The 21,013-nt window shown below is 45.8% G+C and overlaps 1 protein-coding gene across 1 annotated transcript in view; it reads right to left on the bottom strand.

Moving 5' to 3' along the window:
- Window positions 1-21,013, bottom strand: part of FER1L6 (fer-1 like family member 6) — a 682,981-nt gene that overhangs the window by 314,151 nt on the left and 347,817 nt on the right. Inside the window, exons 6-9 of the mRNA XM_069220715.1 lie at window positions 13,748-13,810; window positions 11,366-11,444; window positions 8,922-9,078; window positions 8,582-8,768 (exon numbers count right to left, since the gene is read on the bottom strand). Coding sequence (XP_069076816.1) covers window positions 8,582-8,768; window positions 8,922-9,078; window positions 11,366-11,444; window positions 13,748-13,810 — 486 coding nt within the window. The remainder of the gene's footprint in view (window positions 1-8,581; window positions 8,769-8,921; window positions 9,079-11,365; window positions 11,445-13,747; window positions 13,811-21,013) is intronic.

The raw sequence follows: 21,013 nt of genomic DNA, 5'->3' as shown, positions 1-21,013 counted from the left end.
CCTTAGCCACCTGTGCTAGTTTCTTATATGTACCCAATAAGTGTTGCAATAATTTTCCAACTCTCATGACAAAGTAGGAAGAAGTGACAGACTGAGCAAAAAGATGGCTAATCAATTTTGCTCTTTTCTAGGCTTCATAGCCCCATTGTTGATTGATCAAAGCATTACAAGGCTAGAATTTATCGAAAATCTCAGCACACCCTTTTAGAAAGTAGGCATTTTCTTGCTTAAATCATTCTGTGACTCTGCCTGTTTGTGGATTCCCTGTCTGGGTCAGTTTGACAGTTGGTCTGTTTGTGAATCCCCTCTAGACAGTAGGACAAAGGGAGCTGGGAAGTAACCTGCATATCCTGATGAGCCACCTGTGCTAGAGTGGAGGGAGGAGTGGTCACTTACACCTGAATGGGCTGTCCCTGCCCTCTCACAATGCAGTCTCCAACCCCCTGGTGTGTGTCTGGGGCCTGGCCTGGGCAAGGCAGGATCTTGCAAACAAGAGAGACTTCCCTTTGAAGTTTACTAACTTCAAAGGCAGAGAGGGTATAGGTATATTGGACCCAAAACACATGAAAATTGGATCACTTCTGGAACCAAGAGGAACCTCTGCCAAGGAGAAAAGCTGAGAAGTGCTGTCCCTGTCTGTGACTGTGCTTTGTTGGGCTATCCTGCAGTTGGTGCTTCTGCCTGTGAAAGGGGACAAAGACTGGACTTTGTGGTGTATTCCTGCTTGTGAAGAATCTCCAAGGGCTTGAACTGAGCTTGACCTCATGTTTTGAAGTCTAAGGGCCATAAAAGACTTCCTCTGCCAGCACCTGGACTCTCTGCTGAGACCCCTGCCCTGCCAAGTGGTGCCCTATCCAGTCCCTGGGCCCTTTATAGGTGAGATTGGCAGAATGAGAGCTGAAAATCCACGCACAGAATGCCATGTGGGGAAATTTTCGCCACACCATGTGTAACATGGCTGATAAACGACGCGCCACCAGCTTCGTAGCTAAAATCAACGCTCCACCTGCATCGCGGCTGGGAGATCGACGCATTGCACAACACTCACTTGCGGCTGCTGATAAAAACGCGAACCCCATGCTGCGCGGTTTTCTAACACTGTGCGACTGGATTTTCCACACATCTCCCCTGGGCATCAAAGTCAACCCGACTCTGCGTGGATCCGAGATGCCCCGTCTGGAAATCGGCACATCGCTCTCTTGAGAGAGAGAAAAATTATGCATCGCCGACCTGACCGGAGAAGAAACTATGCATGGCCTACCTTGCGAGGAAGGAATCAACGCATAGCTGCCTTTTCCAACACAAGCTCGCCCATGCGGCTTTATTTTTTATGCTAATCAGCTTCTTTGTGCAAAATCATTATTTCCATTGTTTTCAACGGAGTAAGATTCTTGTTCTTTTGAAAATTCATATTTCAACTTGTGTATGTTGGATTTTTGTCGTTTTGGTCTTATTTGATTTAGATAATTATTGCCTATTTTTCTAAACTGGTGTGGTGTCCATTTTGTAGTGTTTCCTCTGTATTACTGTGTGTGTTGGTACAAATACTTTACACATTGCTTCTGAGTTAAGCCTGCCTGCTCGTGCCAAGCTACCAAGGAGATGAGTGGGGATTAACCAGGTCTATTTCTCCTTTGCCCTGGCTATTGTGAGGGTCCTTGCTTGGACGGGGGTAACCTGACTGCCAACCAAATACCCCATTTCTAACAATAGGGAAGTATAGCTTTACATTTACTATACTTATACCACACATATACATATACAAATGTGTGTGTATAAATATATACATGTGCCTTGAGCATATATACATATATATTTAATTTAATATACATATGTTTTTAAATGGATATTGAGTAGAGAATAGTAAATCTATTCTTACCTACATATAAGTTCCCTTCATGATATTTTACTAGTCAATATTCTAGCTATGATATTTTGGTAGCACCAAATTTTTCTGCTCGATATTCTCACATGAAGCTCTCTGAAAGGAACCAAATCAGTGGATCCGAACGAGCTGGATTAAAATTCAGCTAAACTTGAAATCTCAGTAGTTGGTGAATTTTCCTACAGAACTTTACGCATTACCTGGAAGTCTGCAATTAAAGGTTACCCTAAACTTGCTTCAGGAGTCATAAATGTAGACTTGAATTTAGACTGACAGCTATCACTAAACCCTTCATTCCCCAGTTGGCAAAGGTTGCATATTAACAATATAAGTAATGTGCCTTTCGGAGTGAGGCGAGTGGCTAAAATGTAATGCTGTGGCAAATCTCCAAAACACTTCCTCGAGATAAGCAAAAGACGTGCTTACAATAACATTGTCTATCCCCTGGGTGGCACTGACTGAGCACAGGTCTTCTTAGAGAGGTGCAACGGGTGCTAATGCAAGGATTCCAATTTCAAACATCAATAAAGTTAAAAGAGTTAACAAAGTAATATTAAATCAAGTTTACTAAATCTACCACAAGGAAGATACACCAGGTGCGAGGTGTTGTGGAGGCTGTTATCATTTAAATGCTCAGACCCAGTTGAGACAATTTTTAATGCACAAGAACACCTCTTTTCCGGCAAGCTGGTAGAACTTCATGCCAATCATTTCTGGTTCTCTTGAAGTCTTGGATGGTAAGGCTTTACTAATGGCTAACCTGATTTGTATTGAGTGTTGGTCTCAGTAATTTCACAGATGATACTTTGCTGATTATGAATCCTGCAATCAGACTGCGCTCTCCTGGTGGTCACCTTACAGTATATCCAGAGATCAACAATGGCTGCGTACGTGTATAGGAAGCTCGCTCTTTGTATGAAATATCAAAATGAGACACATGGTACAAAGATTCCAGGGGTTTCCCTTATTAATGAACAGGGGCTCGCTGTAACAACCCCAAGGTGCTCTTCTAGGGGATAGTGTGGTCAAGCAGCCTTAGGCTTATCAGACGCATGTGAGATACCTGCAAATATACACACAGTCAATAAATAAGAAACACAACTCAAGAAGGAGATCCGCACCAATTTACAAAAATAACAAGTGTCTTTATATATGTTTTGGTACCAGAAACAATATGATAAGGTAAGTGCATTTTGCAAGACAAATCTCTACAGTTTTGAAAAGTCGACACTTAATGCAATATCTGAAAAGCTGCAATGTTATCCTATTGAGAGAAAAACAAGTACTGCATTCAGATATAGTTCAACAACTTATGGGACCAAGCTCCTGGACGTAAGGTAAGTACTGGGTACGGGTCAGGACCACACCAACAGGTCACACCGGGCGTCACTAAGGTGACCGGGTGCAGAGGTGAGTACGGCATCTGGTGCCTAGTTTTAGTCAATGGGGATTGGTCCGGCTGAAAAGATGCTGCAGGTGAGTACTGGGGATCCAGTCGGGGGGAACCAACAAGTGGGTAACAATCTTGAGATGTCTGGGGAGATGGGGACACCTTCCGTCATCTTCTCCACAGGCCAGGGGCAATGGATGCAGAGGTGTCCTGAGGCATTGGGTTTTCTCCACCGGAGCACTCATGCAGAGGCTGCAGGTGGCAGCAGTGAGTCCACAATAGGCGAGTCCAAGGTGGTCTCTGGAGGGCTGGGTAACTGTTGGCTTACTTGAACTCGGGCTAGGCGGCACATGTGCAGTGGTGCTTCCCCATGTCAGGTTTTCTGTGGGTCCTCGCAGTTGTCTTAGGATGCCTGCAAGTTGCAGGAAAGCAGCTCCACTGCTCCATGGGAGTTCCTGGGTCTTTGGAAAAGGCAGGCAGGCCTACCAGGCTTCTGGAGGCACTGCTGCTTGCAGGACGAGTCGACTTTGGTGCAAATTGGTGGGAAAAGTAGACAGCCGGCAGGGTTGGGGCCAAGTCAGGTGCTTCTTCCTCGGGCTTTGCTTTTGTGGCTCTTGGGTGTCCTTCTTCTTCATAGGTCAGCAGGAATCTGATTTCCTGGCACTAAGGGCTCCCCAAAATACTCCATTTAGGGATGTTTTGAGTAGTGTAGTGTAGTAGCAAAAGGGCTACTTACCCCCGGTTCACTACACCCCCTATATGACCACTTCCTGTGGTAAGTGGACATAACCCTGTCCCAGAGATCCCAAGTCTGCCAACACCAAGGTGGCAGATTTCTAAAAGTTATGTCCACATCAAGCAGTGCACCTTAGAGGTGGGACTGACCTGAGAGGTGTACATAGCTCCCTGAATACTCATTTTCCCACCTGTCCAGGTGCCAAATGGACCTCAGGGCAGAGGGGGTCGGCATCTCTCCTATGAGTAAAGCCAGATCTGCATACCAAGGACGGGGAGCTTCTTTGAAAACCCTGTCTTGGAATGCAGATCCGCAGCTCATCCTGTGAGGTTGGGACGTGCAAAGACGTCTCCCATGGCAGGCTTTGTTATTGACTGCCCAAGAGCACACGCCCTTACCCTAGGAGGTCAGACTCGTGTCTGGTGGTAGTGGGCTGGCTAAAATGAGTCAGTCCCTACACGGGTAGTTGGCAGGTTAACAAAGGGTACCTCTAAGGTGCCCTCTGGATGCATGTATGAATTAATAAACCCATCACTGGCATCAGTGAGGGTTTATTATTATGAGATTTACTTTTGGTGCTGCAGCAGGGACAAGCAGGATGTAAGATCTGCCCAGGCCCACTTTAATAGTAGCATGATGGTCAGGGATTTGTGTGCACATTGATAAAGAGGACGTTTCTTGTGTACACCTCTAACACTTTTCTTGCTCTATTGTCAGACATAAATGTGATTAAAAAAAGTACTCACAGGACGCCATTATCGTATATCTACACCACAAATGACAAGGGAAATGCCACTGCATGGTTTGCCCAAGCTCCACAACAATATTGGAGAAAATAAATGGCACACTGGCAGTTAAGGGGTTACTAAAACATGTATTTCCATACCAACAGACCTATCCGAATTAGTCCTCTTTCAGTTACCACTGTAATTTATACTTGGGTGAATGGTTCTTCCGTTTACACGGAAGCACTTGGCAGCTCAGGAATAAAGAAACACTCAGCGCCCGATTATGAGTGTGGCAGTCTATACAGCCACATTACAACAATGGTGGTCGGACCGACAGGGAATCGCCAGCTCCGCCAAGATCTCTGATCTGAGCGGTCTGGAGGATAGTGGCGGTTAAGACCCCCTTCGCCGCCAGTGGTTTTATGGCGGTAGCACCACCATGAAAAGGCTGGCAGAGAACGGTGCAGAGGGCCCCCCTGGCCTGCACCATCGCAATGTTTACTGTCTGTTTTGCAGATAGAGAACATAGTGAGAGTGCTGGTGCACCCTGCTCACTACAGCATCGTCGCCAGCTCGATTATGAGCCGGAGACAATGCTGTAGCCAGTTTCCCGCTAGGCCAGCGGGCAGAAACTCAGGTTTCTGCCCGCTGACCTAGCAGGACACTCTTAATAACTCTGGCAGGGATGTTGTCGCCTAGGTGCCGCCCACCCTGTCAGGGGTTTGGCGGACGGGCTTTCTTGTCTGCCAAACTCGAAATAGGGCCTATGTCTTCTTTGAATACCAAACACAGGGTGCACAAAAAGGAGCCTATCTGGGCGGTTCATTTGATGGAGATGAAACGTTTACATCCACGTTATGGCAATAAAACGGATTTCCCCATTTATAGGCCGCCTGCACAGAATCCAACTGGGATTCGTTCCTCTTTCCAGGATTGATTATGCAAATAGTATTGATTCAAGACTTCTCAGTATCTGCTGAAGAGATTCTGTAGACTCAAAAAAGCATTAGGATGTATTTGTGCTAAGACACTCCAAGGAAGTGTGTTGCAAAGGCCCTCAATATTTTAATTGTTGTCTTTGGAACAAGTATTCAATTCAATGATCCAAAGCGATATTATAACTGTTGTGAGCATTCTGGTAGCAATCTATCGGTTTAGGAAAAGCAGAGTGTAAAAATAAGTCTTCTGAGGCAGATGTCTGTTTTCAGAGGAGTTAAACCAAAAATGTATCGCATCTGCATTTTATTAGAGCCTCAAGAACCAGTTACCCGGCAAACAGACTTCTGTGGTACAGTTTTCCAAGTGCCAATCGGCAACAGTGTGGTTTGAAAGCATTTTATAAGCAATTATAATTTTATCAGCAGGTTTGGATATCACTGCATGTCCTTCTCAGAGGGTTTTAAAGCATTTTGTTTTTACCCAGCCTACAGTGAAGCTTCACATTTTTCTCCAAACTGGAAATGGCTTCTCCCAGCACAAGAAAATCCATGCTAACCTTCCTGCCAAACACAGGCACCCGAAAACAAAGGAGGCCACAGTTCACTCAGTGCATGGGCAACAGTAGTTCTTATTCTAAAATCTCAACTGTTTTTTCTTATTGTATATTGTATATATATATATATATATATATATATATATATATATATACACATATATATTCACTGAAAGAAACAAAGGTTACAGGAATGTTATAGTTAGGAAATGAAATGAAAAAAAACCATACAAATTCACTGAAAAAAACAAAGGTCACAGGTACATTATAGTTCAGCTCCTCTGTGTGAGAGCAATGTTTCCTGTGTTTCCCTGCCAGAAGAAACCTTCCCTCGCAGTGAGGGAGTGCTGCTTGGTAGCTCTCCCTCACTGCAAGCAGAGTGTCAGTTGTAACTTGAAGGCAGCTGTCGGCTCCCACCAAGTCACAGCAATCAGCTATGTCCCGGGGGTGTGCACCTCAGGACATAGCAGGAGCCGGCCCCCTGGGATGGCCATCCCCAGGGCCATCAGTGGCTCCATGATGGGGGCCATGTGGCCCTCCTCCAACAACAATAGCGCCAGGAGGTGCTGGTCCCCGGACCCAAGGATCCACAACAGATCCCCTATGTGTTTTCAAATTTGTACCCCAGGGAGGTGGTGGTCCCTGGGGTTGCAGCGGGGCAGGAAGCCCCCACCGCATTTGTTTTGCATAAGTGCCCCTAGGAGGTAGCGGTCCCCAGGGCTGTGGGGGGCCGAGCCCCCCGTATTAGTTTTAGAGAAGTGCCCCGGGGAGGTGGCAGTCCCTGGGGCTGCAGGGGGACTGGGTGGGCTGCCCGCATTAGGTTTAGAGAAGTGCTCCACGGAGGTGGTTGTCCCCAGGGATGCATGGGGCTGGGCACCCTACCCGCATTACTTTCAAAGAAATGCCCTGGGAAGGTGGTGGTCCCTGGGGCTGTGGGGAGGCCAGGTGCCCTCCGCATTAGTTTCAGAGAAGGGCCCCGGGGAGGTGGCGGTCCCTGGGGATGCGGAGGGCCAGATGGCACCCCTGCATTACTTTTGCATAAGTTCCCTGGAGAGGTGGCAGTCCCTTGTGCTGTAGGGGGCCAGACAGCCCCCCTCGCAATAGTTTCAGAGAAGTGCCCCAGGGAGATGGTGGTCACTGGGGCTGCAGGGGACTACGGGGTTGCGGCCCCCGTACTAGTTTTGCATAAGTGCCCTTGGGAGATGGCGGTTTCTAGGGCTGCGAGAGGCGGGCAGCCCCACTGCATTAGTTTTGCAGTTGGGCCCCGGGGAGGTGGCAATCCCCTGGGCTGCAAGGGGGTTGGGGGAGGCGACCCCCCCGCAGAGAAAATGTGAATGCCCCCAGCACCTGGCCCACCCAGGGGCTTGTAAAAAATCAAGCATTGGAGCCGGCGCTTGTCATTTTTTTTTTCCCAAACTCACAACTTTTGTTTTTGAAAAAATGCTTTTTTGCTCTGGGGATATCCCTCTGGGACCCCCAGCACCAGAGCTATTGAGTCAGGGTGAGTCTACCCTGGCCCCTTGTCTTTTTTTCTGTTTTTTTTCATTTTTTGGGGAACTCAGCGGGGTCCGAGTCATAAGATGGCTGCCAACACTTCATGGTTTGAAGCGTTGACAGTCAATCAGAGCTCTGCAGCTCCATGCTCAAGCTTGTTACTATTCGCAAACTCGTGGCAAAAACAGATAAACAAATTTTGATTTGCTTTAATTTCTCCTAAACTACTGAACGGATGTACACAAAATAACCAAAAGCACAATCTGCAGACCGAAAGCTAGCTTTCTGCCAAATTTGGTGAAACCCTGCCCAGTGGTTTGGGCTGTAGGCGTGTTCAAAACTCATATGTGAATTAACGTTGGAATCACATGTCTTTCTCCCCCCCTTTTTTTCAACCCCTGCTTGACAGATCACCCCGAACATTTTTGTGTGGAACAAGAATCACAGGTACATTTTTTGGGGAAAATTTTGTGAAGATTTGTCAAAAGGTGCCAAAGATAAATGCAAGTCAAAAAGCGCTTTTTCTATAGAAATATGGTCCTAACTATAACTACCTACTGCTGACTGCCAGTAAGTTTTATAAATATATATACACAAGGGATATATAAATAAATATACACAATGGTTTATTTAACACATACTATGTTTACACACGCTGGTTTTGTAATTTTCCTTAATCAATCTGTTGTTTGCTCCGAAATATGAACATTTTTGCTGTAAATTTTACTTGCTGGTGCAAATACATATATATAAATAAATAAATAAATACTTCTGAAAAAAATAAACTACACGATGTGTTATGTAATTCATTTCAGCAGGGAGAAGCTCTCCTTACCACTGAAATAATCATACTTACCATCTGGCCTGAAAACATGACTACGGCATATGGGTCCACCATGTCCTTGCTGTCTCCCATGAAGGCCTTGGTTACGTTGGCCATGATACTGGAGTTCATCTTTGGGAGCCCTTCCGCCCTGTAGATTCGCACATAGAAGCGGGCCCATGGCCGCTCAGATGGAAACCCTTTGGGTATCAACAAGTTCCTAATGGACAGAGAAATACTTGCGAATAAAATAAATACTTTCTGGGCACATGAACACACCTCGCGCTGGGGAACTAAGATACATTGTAAATGGCATGGAAGGAAATACGTAGGAGGATTTAATGAGGGAAAGTAATAAAAGAGAAAGCATTACTTCTCAATTTGTTCTTCCGCGTCACTTGCTTTCTGACTGGACGCTATGGAGTCTCCTTTCCCAGCAACGCTGACGTCACATTTCAGGTATCCTTTCACTCCTGTCCGAATGTCACCAGGGTCTGTAAGCACGGCCCACTTGTCACAAAATTGATGACCTATGACAACCAAAAGGTGCATGAATGCAACAACATCCTTAACAGATATCACTCCTTTTCGCTCTCTTCCTACTAGTTTTACCCCCACTTTCCTGACTTGGTGACTTCATCTCCTTCCTTCGCACCCACACAGCTTATTCCGACAGATCACTGAACCTTGCCATTCCTATGACCTTTATACCACTACAATTTCACAAAGATGGCTCCTTTCTTCACCTTTTGCCTAAGTTCACTTTACTGTCCAGTCAAGTTTCTGAGATGGCTTAAAGCTTACTTTCATTTTTTTTCTCTTTCCGATCAGCACTCTTTGTTAGAGCCCAAGAATTGCAGGCCTGGGAGGTGTGGAATTGACAGTTTCCTTGGACCATCCATTCAAAAAGCCTTGTCTATCTTAAAACCTAAGTTTTTCTTATACCCAACTGTCTTCTAATATTATTTATTGCATTATTTTATCCATCTTTTGCAGCTATTCAACTCTCAAATAAACAGTGTGAAACATAAATAATCTGGAGCCCCATGTACAAACAGATTGATCACAAAAAGTGGTCAGATCTGCTATAATTTTACAATGTATCCTATGTACTAATGGGTTGTATTGCAAAGTTGTGTACGGTGCTGCAAAAAGGCCTGCCTAAAGGATATGAATTTGGCAGATTGCTATGTGTGACTGCACTATGAGGAGCTACTAACACAGAGGTGGTGGGCTGTAAGGAACAACAGTCCAACATCTGGGTTTGCATTTGCACATAGGAAACTTTGGAGCAGATTTAAGAACCCCTTGTGCCACTTTAGTGCCGCCTTAGCGTAATTTTTTTTCCGCTAAGGTGGGCTTTTCCCCATGCCTCATTTACAAAGTGGCGCATTTAAAATATGGGCCTCCTTGCACTTTTCTACACTAGTGTCAAAATGTTTGTCGGTAGTGCAGTAAAGTGCCACAATAGCGTCGAAAATGTTGGTGCTATAGTTCTCACTGCGGCCATGGTGTGCGATATCTTAAATATGGAGCACACATGGTGGCCTTAGGGATGCAAGGGGTTGAAAGAAAAGTGTTATTGCAACTGCCTGCTACCCCTGCGGCTGCCCAACATGGTTCTTAAAGAGGAAACTCTACAAAGGACACAGCTTCTGTTTTTCAAATCTGTCACCCCTTGAGGAGTTGGTAACCTGTCAAAGATTTGTGACTGCTATTGCGGTGGCAAACAATAGATAAGTCTCATTGTGAACCACAAATAGCATCACAAATAGGAGGGGACTCCCATTTTATTCGATTCATAATTAGTCAAGAAACCTATTTTGCGATTTGGAAAAGCTTTACTATATTGCAAAATGAGCTGGTCACAAACATGTGTAGGTAGAAAATGTTTTTTTTCTTATTTTTATTTCTACGGTATAGGGATCCAATATTTTTTCAAAGAAAATAATAATCATCACAGCTTGCCAAGGCCAAATCTTTGCCAATGCTTGCTTTCAGTGGCATCCATTTTTCAGAAACTTTTGTCGCTTCTAGCTTCCCAGTACACAGCCCAGCATTAACAAAGTCAGTTATTGTGTACAGCATGTGCAGGCCTGATGCCAATGTCAAATCTACAGACGCTGCCCGTGCTTGTTATAAAAGTGATAAAACTTTAATTTGCCTTAATATGGTGGCCTGCTTATCTAAACAACACATATTAATAAGTTTCCCTTAGTAATTTGTCTTTTGGGCCTCAACGTCAGCTTAATGTTGAATATTCAATATCTCATAAATTTTTATCTTAGAAAGCACTGGCACATTATTACTATTTCTACCCCTTAGGGTGAAAAATTCTCACTCATACTAGTACTGCCTTCTTCTTTTTGTTTTTAGAAGAAATATCCTGTTTGCTAGTTCTCTTTCCTCATTGGTCATTGCCGCTGGGCTCAGAAGTGGCATCACATACTTAATAGGTACTGTTTGGTGTGACCTGTGGCCCAGATTGGTCTATAGAACCCTTCCCACCTTCCCCCACCACCATCATACACACACACACACACACACAACTCCATGAGTAACTTCATCCTGCGGCTTTTGTTGGCTGCCATCCAGTTGCCTGTCATAATTTGCACCATTTCACAATCACTTAGAATACAAGCACTTCTGCATTGCGAATATTAAAATAGCGATCAACTCCTGCCTGCGCACATTCACCTTTAATACAGAGCATTGCCCGAGCCTACGTCATAAACTCAGCATGCTTATCAAACTTTATTCATAGCCAAAGGTTAGCTTGAAGCAGGGCGGGCAGCACACCGCTTATTCTGTCCCCACCTGGCTCATTGTACACTGTGCCCACGTCCACCTTAAAGGATCCAATCAGGATGCTTCCTATTAATTTGTTGTGCAGAACCTGTGGAAAAAGCCCAGAGAAGGAAGATGTAAAGCATGTGTTCATGTGAGATGCACCACTAGGGAAAAACGAACACATTATTACACGTTATATATGTATATAAACACATTATTACACGCTATTTTGGCAAGGGAATTGGTTTTCAGATCCAGAAATGTAAATGTGAGCGTCTTCACGGGTGGTGGATTTTACAAAGACAAATACGGGACAACAATGAACGTTTGGAGCAGAATACTAGCCGGTCGGGCTACCGGGTTTTCCTTCCACCGCACACCCAAGAGCCTCATTTTTGGGATGACCTGGTAATACAGTGACAGAATGTGGTAATTACATTAATCTTCTGTTAATGTCAGAGGTGTTTCCCACAGGACTTGCTGCTGTAGTTATACTGAAATTGTCTGCTAGTGTTTTCTTTTTCATGAAAACCCGCGTTGGATTGTAAAAATAGTGATAATGGCTGCCAGTAATTGTATTTTCGACAAAGCCATTAAGAGAGAGCGAGATAGAGAGAGAGTGTAGTGTGTGTGTGTGTGTTTGAGATATATTGTACTTTATGTACCCCGGAATATGTACCCATTTATGCCTTCTTCATTATTCTCTGCATTCATAAGTATGCTCGCGCGTGTGTGTGTTTTAATAATTAGCAGATCCATTATTTCGTAAGCCTTGATTAAAACTACGGGTAAATTACATTTTGGGAACAAGTTCCAGTGTGTGCTCAAAATGGGGTTTCAAGTAGGTCCGTATTTGGTCATGCGTTACCTGCCTCTGCACAAATTGTGTATCCCCCATTAATTGCCCATACGTTTTCCGCAGGTAACACCTGATGGGGCATGTTGGCAACGGCAAAGAGCTTGGAATTCTCACGGCAGTGAGAGTGGTGCTCGTTGCTTGTACCCTGCGAAGGGACTTTTTGCTAGGAGTTAGAATAGGAATTGACTCGTCAATAGGAGGAATTGGTTTGCGACTCCTAGCGACAAGTCGTCAATACTGCAATGGAGGCCTGCAAGGGACAGCAGACCTTCATCCCAGCACCTGAAAACACAACATACCTGCATCGTGACCACCGCCTTCCAGAGAGACAGGGGTCACAAGGCCCGTACAAGTGCCAAACTGTGGTTCAGACATCTGGGAGAACATTCATTTTTTTAGAACCATCTTCACACACTATTATGCCTCCTTTGCTAAAAAAAATCTCTTTTCCGTGAAACATTATTTTTACCAGTAAGTCAGTGAGACATCATAAGACCCATGCCGTGCTATTCTGCTCTGTTTCACACTCTGCCTTCTACTCTGTAGTTCAAAAACATTTCCGCTTAAAAGAATAACTGCATGGACTATTTCGTTTTCAACTACACGCGCTATTATTGTCTCTCCAGTCAGGGTAAACGTAATAGATAATCTGAGCTAAATTTAAAATGGCCAATTAAGTCCATTTTTAATCATTTGATTTTCAATATTTTCAAAAGAAACATAACATCCGTTGCTCTTTCAAGTCGAATTGCAAAGCATATTTTCTTTTGGTACCAAGACTCAGCACCAATTGCGTTTGCTATGTGAGGAGTAAAAAAAGAATTACCAGGATTTTGAGAAATTTCACTTATATTTTTATTAGTAGTTCACAAGTGATGCAGCGTTTCATAAAATGTTTTAGTTTCACAAGGTATCACAGATTGCAAGGGGCTATTTCAATAATTAAGGCCCTCATTTGTGGGTTTTGGCGTAGAACAGCACCTCTAGTCATCTTGCTGCATTGTTGTACGCCAAAACGAAAGGGCAGAAATGCACCGTATTTTTGCAATACTGTCTTTTCCCCGTACACTGCCAACTAGTGGCAACCCTGGCACCATGGTGCAAGCGCGTCTGCATTGCATGCAGGATTGTTTTTGTGCAGGAAGAGGACCCTTCCTGCACTAGAACAGTTCAGAGAGGTGTTTTTCTCTTTCTATGTGTGCTGCTGAAGGCTCACTTCCCCATGTTTGCGTGATTAAGTAAATCTGGGGCAGCATCAAAATCCAGGCGTGCTGCAAGGGAAAACCCACCACAAAGCCCATGGAATGCCTCCCTGTTGCAGAGTGAGGCAACACAGCAATTTATGTTGCATTATCTTCCTCCATATCTATGAGGCCATTCAAAGCTTGTAAAATGGCTTTGCGTGGCCTCAATGATACGATTGAGAGGTTTGCGCTGCCGGAGTATCACAGAAAGTGATGCTTCAGTGGTGCAAGCCTCTCGTGAATAAGCCCCCAAACATCGTAAATAAATCAGTGCAACAGCACAAAGAAAAGTTCTAAAATACTTACAGATATTTTGATAATTTTGTTGAAAAGATGATCCTGCGCACCAATGAAGTCGAATACGAAATACTGTAAAAAAACAAAATTACATGATTAGCGCTTGTACGGTTACATTGAGCAAGAGTGATATATAAGTGGACTACGTTGCTCTCTGTAATGTTTCAATATTCTGATTATAAATCACAGAAACTTACATCAAAAAGCTGCATTTTTGTCTGGAAGTTTGCTGTCAAGAGGCTATTCATTTTGTCAGAGTGCTTTATGATAACCATGGCACATAACAAAATATTGACCCAATGTTGTACCCAGTGTGCAAATAAGTACTTTTTAAGGCAAAGAAAATTGTAAAGCAAATCACAATTTCAAGTTTCCAGAGCACATATTCGCTACAGAGGTAGAAGAACTATGACAGAAGACATTGCACTAGTTATATTTCGTCACTTTCTTCAGCTTTCAAAGGTTTTTTTTAATTGGATTTCATAAACTATTTATTTAATTACAACAGTGTAGGTTGGCATAGTCACCTCAAAAGAAAGAAAAAAAAAGAAACAAGAAAGGTAGACGGTCCTCTGCTTGTATTACCCCAGTGTTGGACATGGCTCTCCTTAGGAACAAATCGAGAAACGTTTCGCTGCCCCCCCATGCTGCCTTCTTGTGGTGGGCCTTAGGATTCCGGAGACTTCCCCGCTGTCTGGCAGGGGAGGAGTGAGTTCACCGCCCTACCTGTAGCAGAAAGAGGCGGGGCTGGCACGGCACCCTGGTTAACCCCAGAGGAGAGCTATACTAGATACCTGGGGAGGAGGGTGGTTGACCCTCATTGCCAGAAGTATGAGCACCTATGCTGGCGATGTTGGCAGCACCTGTAGCCACATCCATGACCTGATGGAGTAGGCCTGCGGGGTCTGTGGGCACCTGCGCTCAGGATAAGTACCCCTCGACTCAGAGTCATTTCTGAGTGGGCCCCACTCCGTCCCCAGAGGTACCCAATAGAGAGGTTGGAGGGCGAGGTAGAGACAGACGGGTACATCCCAAAGGATGTGCGCTGCTAGGGAAGGCCTCCTAAAAGGGGGGCCCTCTACTGGAGGTAAGCCGGCTGGGACCCTAAGGGAGAGTCAGATCCTGGGTAAGTGGAGACTGCACTGACCCACGTATGGGGCCCTGGGCCCTGCTAGCCCCGGTTAGACCCCAGTAAGGCATTCAACCATGTTAAACCTGGCAGCTCATGGCATGTGGCATGCTCGTGGCATGTTTCCATGTACTTTTTGCTTCTGACCTCCTGTTTTTGGATCCTGTGCTGTAATTCGTTTTTGCTGGTTTTGATACTCTGGGCGATTTACCACTGCTACCCAGTGCTAAAATGTAAGTGCTCTCTGTCTGAATGATATTGGTAACTGGTTTATCCATGATTGGCATATTTCATTTACTAGTAAATCCCTAGTAAAGTACACTAGAAGTGCCTAGGGCATGTAAATCAAATGGTAGTAGTGGGCCTGCAGCACTGATTGTGCCACCAACATGAGTAGCCCTGTAAACAGGTCTCAGACCTGCCATTGCAGTGTCTGTGTGTGCAGTTTTAACTGCAAGGTCGACCTGGAAATTGTACACACTTGCCAAGCCCAAACCTTTCCTTTTACTACATATAAGTTACCCCTAAGGTAGGCCCTAGATAGCCCCATGGGAGGGTGCAGTGTATTTAAAAGGTAGGACATGTACTGATATATTTTACATGTCCTAATAGTGAAATGTTTCACTAATGCAAGGTCTAGCTCTCTCATAGGTTAACTTGGAGACTGCCTTTAAATATCTTTTAAGTATAGTTTCTGTTTGAGAGCAGATAGAGATTTGGAGCTTGGGTTTTCTGAACTCACAATTTAAAAATTAATCATTTAGTGAAGTTTGTTTTTAGTTTGTAAGTTCACTTTTAGAAAGTGAGCATTTTCTTGCTTAACCATTCTGTGCTTCTGCCTGGCTACTGAATACACGTCTGGGTCAGACTGACAGTTGGGCTGTTTGTGAATTCACTCTAGACAGTGACACAAAGGGACCTGAGGTGTGTCCTGCATATCCTGACGAGTCTTCCTGGGCTATAGTGGGAGAGAGGAGCTGATACCTGCACTTGAAAGGACTGTGCCTGCCCTCACACAATAAAGTCTCCAACCCCCTAGAGTGTTTCTGAGGCAGGGCAAAGAGGAGGCAGGTTATTGTGCACAACAAAGTCTTTCATTTGAAGTTTGCCTACTTCAAAGGCATAAATAGGTATATGTATTGGACTGCTGACCCCACAACTTTAGGTTACTTCTGGATCAAGAGGAACCTCTGCCAAGGAGAAGAGTTTGATGCTTGGGGAGGACCTGCCACTCTGCCTGTTGCTGTGCTGGCCTGCTGCAGCTGCCTCTGCCTTAGGAGGGAAAGGACTGGACTTTGCTTTCTGAAATTCTGCTTGTGAAGTTTCTCTAAGGGCTTGGACTGAGCTTGTCCCCTGTTCTGAAGTCTCAGGACCATCAAAGGCTTCCTCTGCCAGTTCCTGGGCTCTCTTGCTGAGTACCCTATCATGCCAAGTTGTGACACCTCCAGTCCATGGGCCCTTGAAAGGAGAGGCTGGTGAACCCAAGGTGAAAATCCACACACCAGAGCCGAGTGTCAGAAAAATCAATGCAGTGTTTGCACCGTGACTGAAAAATCGATGCAGCGCCGGTGAAATCGACGCATCACCAGTTCAGCACGGATTCATCGCTGCTCTGTGTCCGGATTTTGCACACATCGTCCCTGTGTGTCAAATCTTCCACATAATCTCACGGACCTGAGGCTGCCTCCCCGTAAATCAATGCATCCCTTCCCTGCTCCTGGTAGAGAAAGAATCAGCGCACGGCCTCACTTGCAAGTAAGGGATCGATGCATCGCATGCTTTTCTGGCGCACGCCCATCCCTGCGGCTTTATTTCTGATGCATACCAGGTACTTTGTGCCAAAACAATGCATCCATTGATTCTTATGGATTACATTTTTTTTAACTTTAAAATTGGATATCTTTACTTCTGTTAGTTGGATTTTTGTCATTTTGATTTTGTTTGATTCAGATAAATATTCATTATTTTTCTACACTACCACGTTCTTTTGTGGTGTTTTCACTATGTTATTGTGTGTGTTTGTACAAATACTTTACACATTGCTTCTCAAGTGTGTGACTCCCATACCCAGACTAGAGTGAGGTTCCCTACTTGGACAGTGTGTACACCGACTGCCAACTACAGACCCCATTGCTAACATTTGTGGCAGCGACAAGGATAGGACTTGTATTTTTACTTGACATACAGTGATTGGTGTACACTACTGTTTTATTGCAGACCATTACACAACCACATACTGTTTTTCTCTTGGATTTTTGGTTTTCATTTTTGACCTCTTTCCCTCTGAAACTCTGCACCTTGGTTGAGCCTTTTCCACAAGCATGTCTCAGTCTGTGGAGTCATCAGTAGTTGCTATAAATGTGGTATTTAAGCTGGAGAAAGTGGAGGATTACACTGTAGCCAAGCTCAAGCAGTTTTGTAAGGAGTTCAAATGTCCAATCAAAAGCTCTGCCAATAAGGAGGAGCTGCAAAACGCGCCGAGGGCCTGGTTGGTGGCAAAAGAGGCAGAGGAACACACTGCAGAGGAGCATGTTGCTATGGATTAGGAGGTGCAGAGCATACATGATGATTTGATGGATAACCAGAACGTCCCTGCAGAGAGGGCCTCCAGGGCAGACAGAAGTGTTTCTTCTAAGGGTCTGACCAGAGAGGAACTGATGGAGGGATTGGCAGAGAGAAGGCATCATTTGGAGCATGAGAAGCTCCAGCTGGAGTTAGCCAATATGAAGAGAGAGGCAGAAGCAAAGAAAATGGCAATGGCCATGGAGGAGAGAAAAATGTTGCTAGGTCATGAGCTGAGCTTGAAGGAGCAGGCCAGCACAGATGGTGGTAGCTGTTCTACAATGCAGTCTGAGGGGAAGATACATATACTCAGGATGTGGTAAAGGTTTTTGCTGTGGGTGATGACATAGAACAGTGGTTCAGGGGTTATGAGGTGGCACTGAGGATGCACAGGGTCCCCGAGAGAGACTGGGAGCAGGCCTGTAGAAGTACTTTTCAGTGGAGGGGAAGGATACCATGTTGGCCTTAGAAGTAGAGGATCGGATGAGGTACCCTGCCATTAAGGACCCCCTAACCAGGAGGTATGGTGTCACCCAAAGAGTTACAGGGTCTGGTTTAGGGAGAGTGCTAAACTTAGGTCACAAACTTGGTTGGAGTATGTGGATTCTTTCTGCAGAGCACTGGATGGTTGGATGAAGGTCAGGGGTAACAGACTACCAGGGGCTGTACAATTTGATAGCATTGGAGCACTTGTCTAGTTGTTGTTTTCCAGAGCTGCGCCAGCACTTGACTTACAGCAAGCTTACTGACCCCAGGACGCTTGCTAAGGAGGCGGACTGCTGGCTCAGCACCAGGGTTCATAAGAAATTGTATGTGGGAGACTCAGCCAAGAGTAGGCAGGGTCTCTAACAGAAGAAGGAGGGGGTTTTAAAGATAAAAGTAAGGAATTATTTTCTCTAATGGGCCCCAAACTAGTTCCAAGGGTAAGATTTCCCAGCTCCCTGCTGAGAAGATGAGTTGGTTCCCTTCAGGAAAGCCTGAAGGGAAGGGACCCATCAAGTGCTATGCCTGTCCTAAGTGGGTGCAGCCCCTCACCGGTAGGCAGTTCCTTTCGGGTGGCCAGTGTAGCGCTTGGGGAGGAGCCAAGTCAGTGGAGGGGAGCCAGCTGAGATAACCCCAGTCTCCCTCAGGGAGGGGGTCCAGAGAACCCTTATACCTAATAGTACAAAGAAGTACAGGCAGTGGGTGACCATCAATGGGAGGCAGGTGGAGGATCTTAGAGATATAGGAGCCAGTATGACAACAGTCTGCTGTCATCTGGTGCCTCAAGAGCAAGTAATCCCTAATATGGAAGTAGACAACAGTGAGCACCAATGCTTGGTAACTCAGGTTTCCTTTGAATGGGGGGGTCTCAGGTTCCATGAGAGTAGCTGTGAGTCTATCCATGCCTGTTCACTGTCTGCCAGGGAATGACCTAGAGCATACTGCCTGAAAGGAGGTGGAGCTTAGGTCACATTTGGAAATGTTGGGACTGCCAGAGTGGGCATGCATGACCACAAGGTTTAGGGCTGCCACACAGGGTAATTCAGGATGGCCTGGAGCCTGAAACAGGGGCCCTGGTGCCTGCCAGGAAAGGAAGGGGCCTGGGAAACCCACTCCGGAGACTTCATGATCTGGGAGGAGGCTGAACCTGAGGGGGATGCCCCGGAACCTACAGGGGAAGAAGTGGCTGAACTCAGGGACCTGCAAGAGCGGACCCTTTGGCAGAAGGAAGGAGGCCCCACCAGAAAAGAGTTCTATACAGTGCATAAAGCATGCCCCACCCTTGAGGGTCTTCAGGAATACGCCGAGGCCCAGGCAGTTGGTGACACCTCTGGATCTCACCTTATTTACTGGGAGAATGATCTCCTGTATAATGAGCCTAAGGTTGCTGAAACTGGAAGCCTCTGTGCTGGTGGCACCCATTGTTTCAGAGCCTTCCTACTGGGTCTGGCTCAAGATGTGCTACTGGCAGGTCATTTGGGGCAGGACAAGATCTTTGACAGGATTGTCACCCACTTTTATTGGCCCAAAACAAAGAAGGCCGCAGATGCATTCTGCAGGACCTGTAAGACCTGCCAAGCAAGTGGCAAGTCTGAGAAGAGGGGAAAGGATCCTCTTCAACCCTTTCCTGTTGTGAGCACCACTTTTGGGTTGATGGACATTGACATATTGGGTCTTCTGGATCCCAAAACAACCATGGGCAACAGGTTTATCCTGGTCTTGGTGGCCCATGCCGCCTGGTACCCGGAAGCTATGCTCCTGAGGACAGTGACTACGCCCACAGTGGCCAGGACACTTATGGGGATCTGTACCTGTGTGGGTTTTCCCAAGGAGGTGGTATCTGATTAAGGTACCAATTTGATTTCACTGTACATGAAGGCCATGTGGAAGGCATGTGGTGTAACATACAACTTCACCACGCCCTACAACCCCCAAAAACAATGGATTGGTTGAGAGATTCAATGTACCCTGAAGGGCATTATTATGGGTCTCTGAACCCATGAGGTATAAGTGGAACTTCTTGTTACCATGCCTGTTGTTTGCTTAAAGGGAGGTCCCACAGAAAGGGGGTTGGCCTCAGCCCTTTTGAACTTTTGTATGGGCACCTTGTAAGAGGGCCTCTCAGTTTGTTGGAGGAGGACTGGGAGCAAACTCCAGAGAAGCCACCCGAGGATGTATTCAGTTACGTGCTGGCCTTCAGGAACCAGACAGCCCGTTTCCAGAAACTCGCCCAGGAGAATCTGGAGGCTAGCCAGGAGGAAATGAACAATGGTACGACCAGAATACCAATCTGGTTGAGTTTCAGTCTGGTCAGAAAGTTTGGGTGATGGCCCCAGTAGAGTCCCGTGCGCTCTACGACTGTTGGTCTGGGCCATTTGAGGTGAAGGAGCACAAAAGTGATGTCACCTACCTGGTAGACTTGCAGACTCCTAGAAACCCTTTTAGAGTGTTACACGGACACTTTGAGAGGTTGGAGTTGACCATGCTCTTGGTCATAGATGATGGGGTGGAAGATGAGCGTGAACCTCTCTCCAGCCCTTTTCCTCCAAAGAACAGGATGGGTTAGTAGAGGGTGTGAACCTCTCCCCTAATCTGACCCTAGAGCAGCAGAGGGACTGTTGCCAGTTACTGGATCAGTTCACATCACTGTTCTCACTCACCCATGGGGTCGCACACTGGTGCACCAATGATATTAACACTAGGGACCATCTATCTGTCAAACACAAGTCTTACAGGGTGACTGACAGTGTGAGAGACAGCGTCAAGGAGGAGGTCTCTAAGATGCTGGCCTTAAGGGTGATTGGGCACTCCAACAGCCCTTCGTCCAGTCCTGTGGTTCTGGTCCCCAAGGCTACTCCACCTGGTGTCACACCTGAACGTAGGTTCAGTGTCGACTACAGGGGGCTCAATGCCATCACCCAGGCAATGCATAACCGAGCTGATAAGCTCATTGATCAGTTGAGAGCTGCCAAGTTCCTCAGCATGTTCGATCTGATGTCTGGGTACTGCCAGATTACCGAGGAGGGCGAAGAGAGGTCGGCGTTCTCAAGACCAGAGGGGCAATACCAGTTCTGTGTCATGACCTTTGGGTTGAAGAACGC

Source organism: Pleurodeles waltl, chromosome 2_2, assembly GCF_031143425.1.
Source record: "Pleurodeles waltl isolate 20211129_DDA chromosome 2_2, aPleWal1.hap1.20221129, whole genome shotgun sequence".
In the NCBI taxonomy this organism is placed as follows: domain Eukaryota; kingdom Metazoa; phylum Chordata; class Amphibia; order Caudata; family Salamandridae; genus Pleurodeles; species Pleurodeles waltl.
Note: the sequence above shows the minus strand (reverse complement) of the source record. Positions and strands in the feature narration are given on the sequence as shown.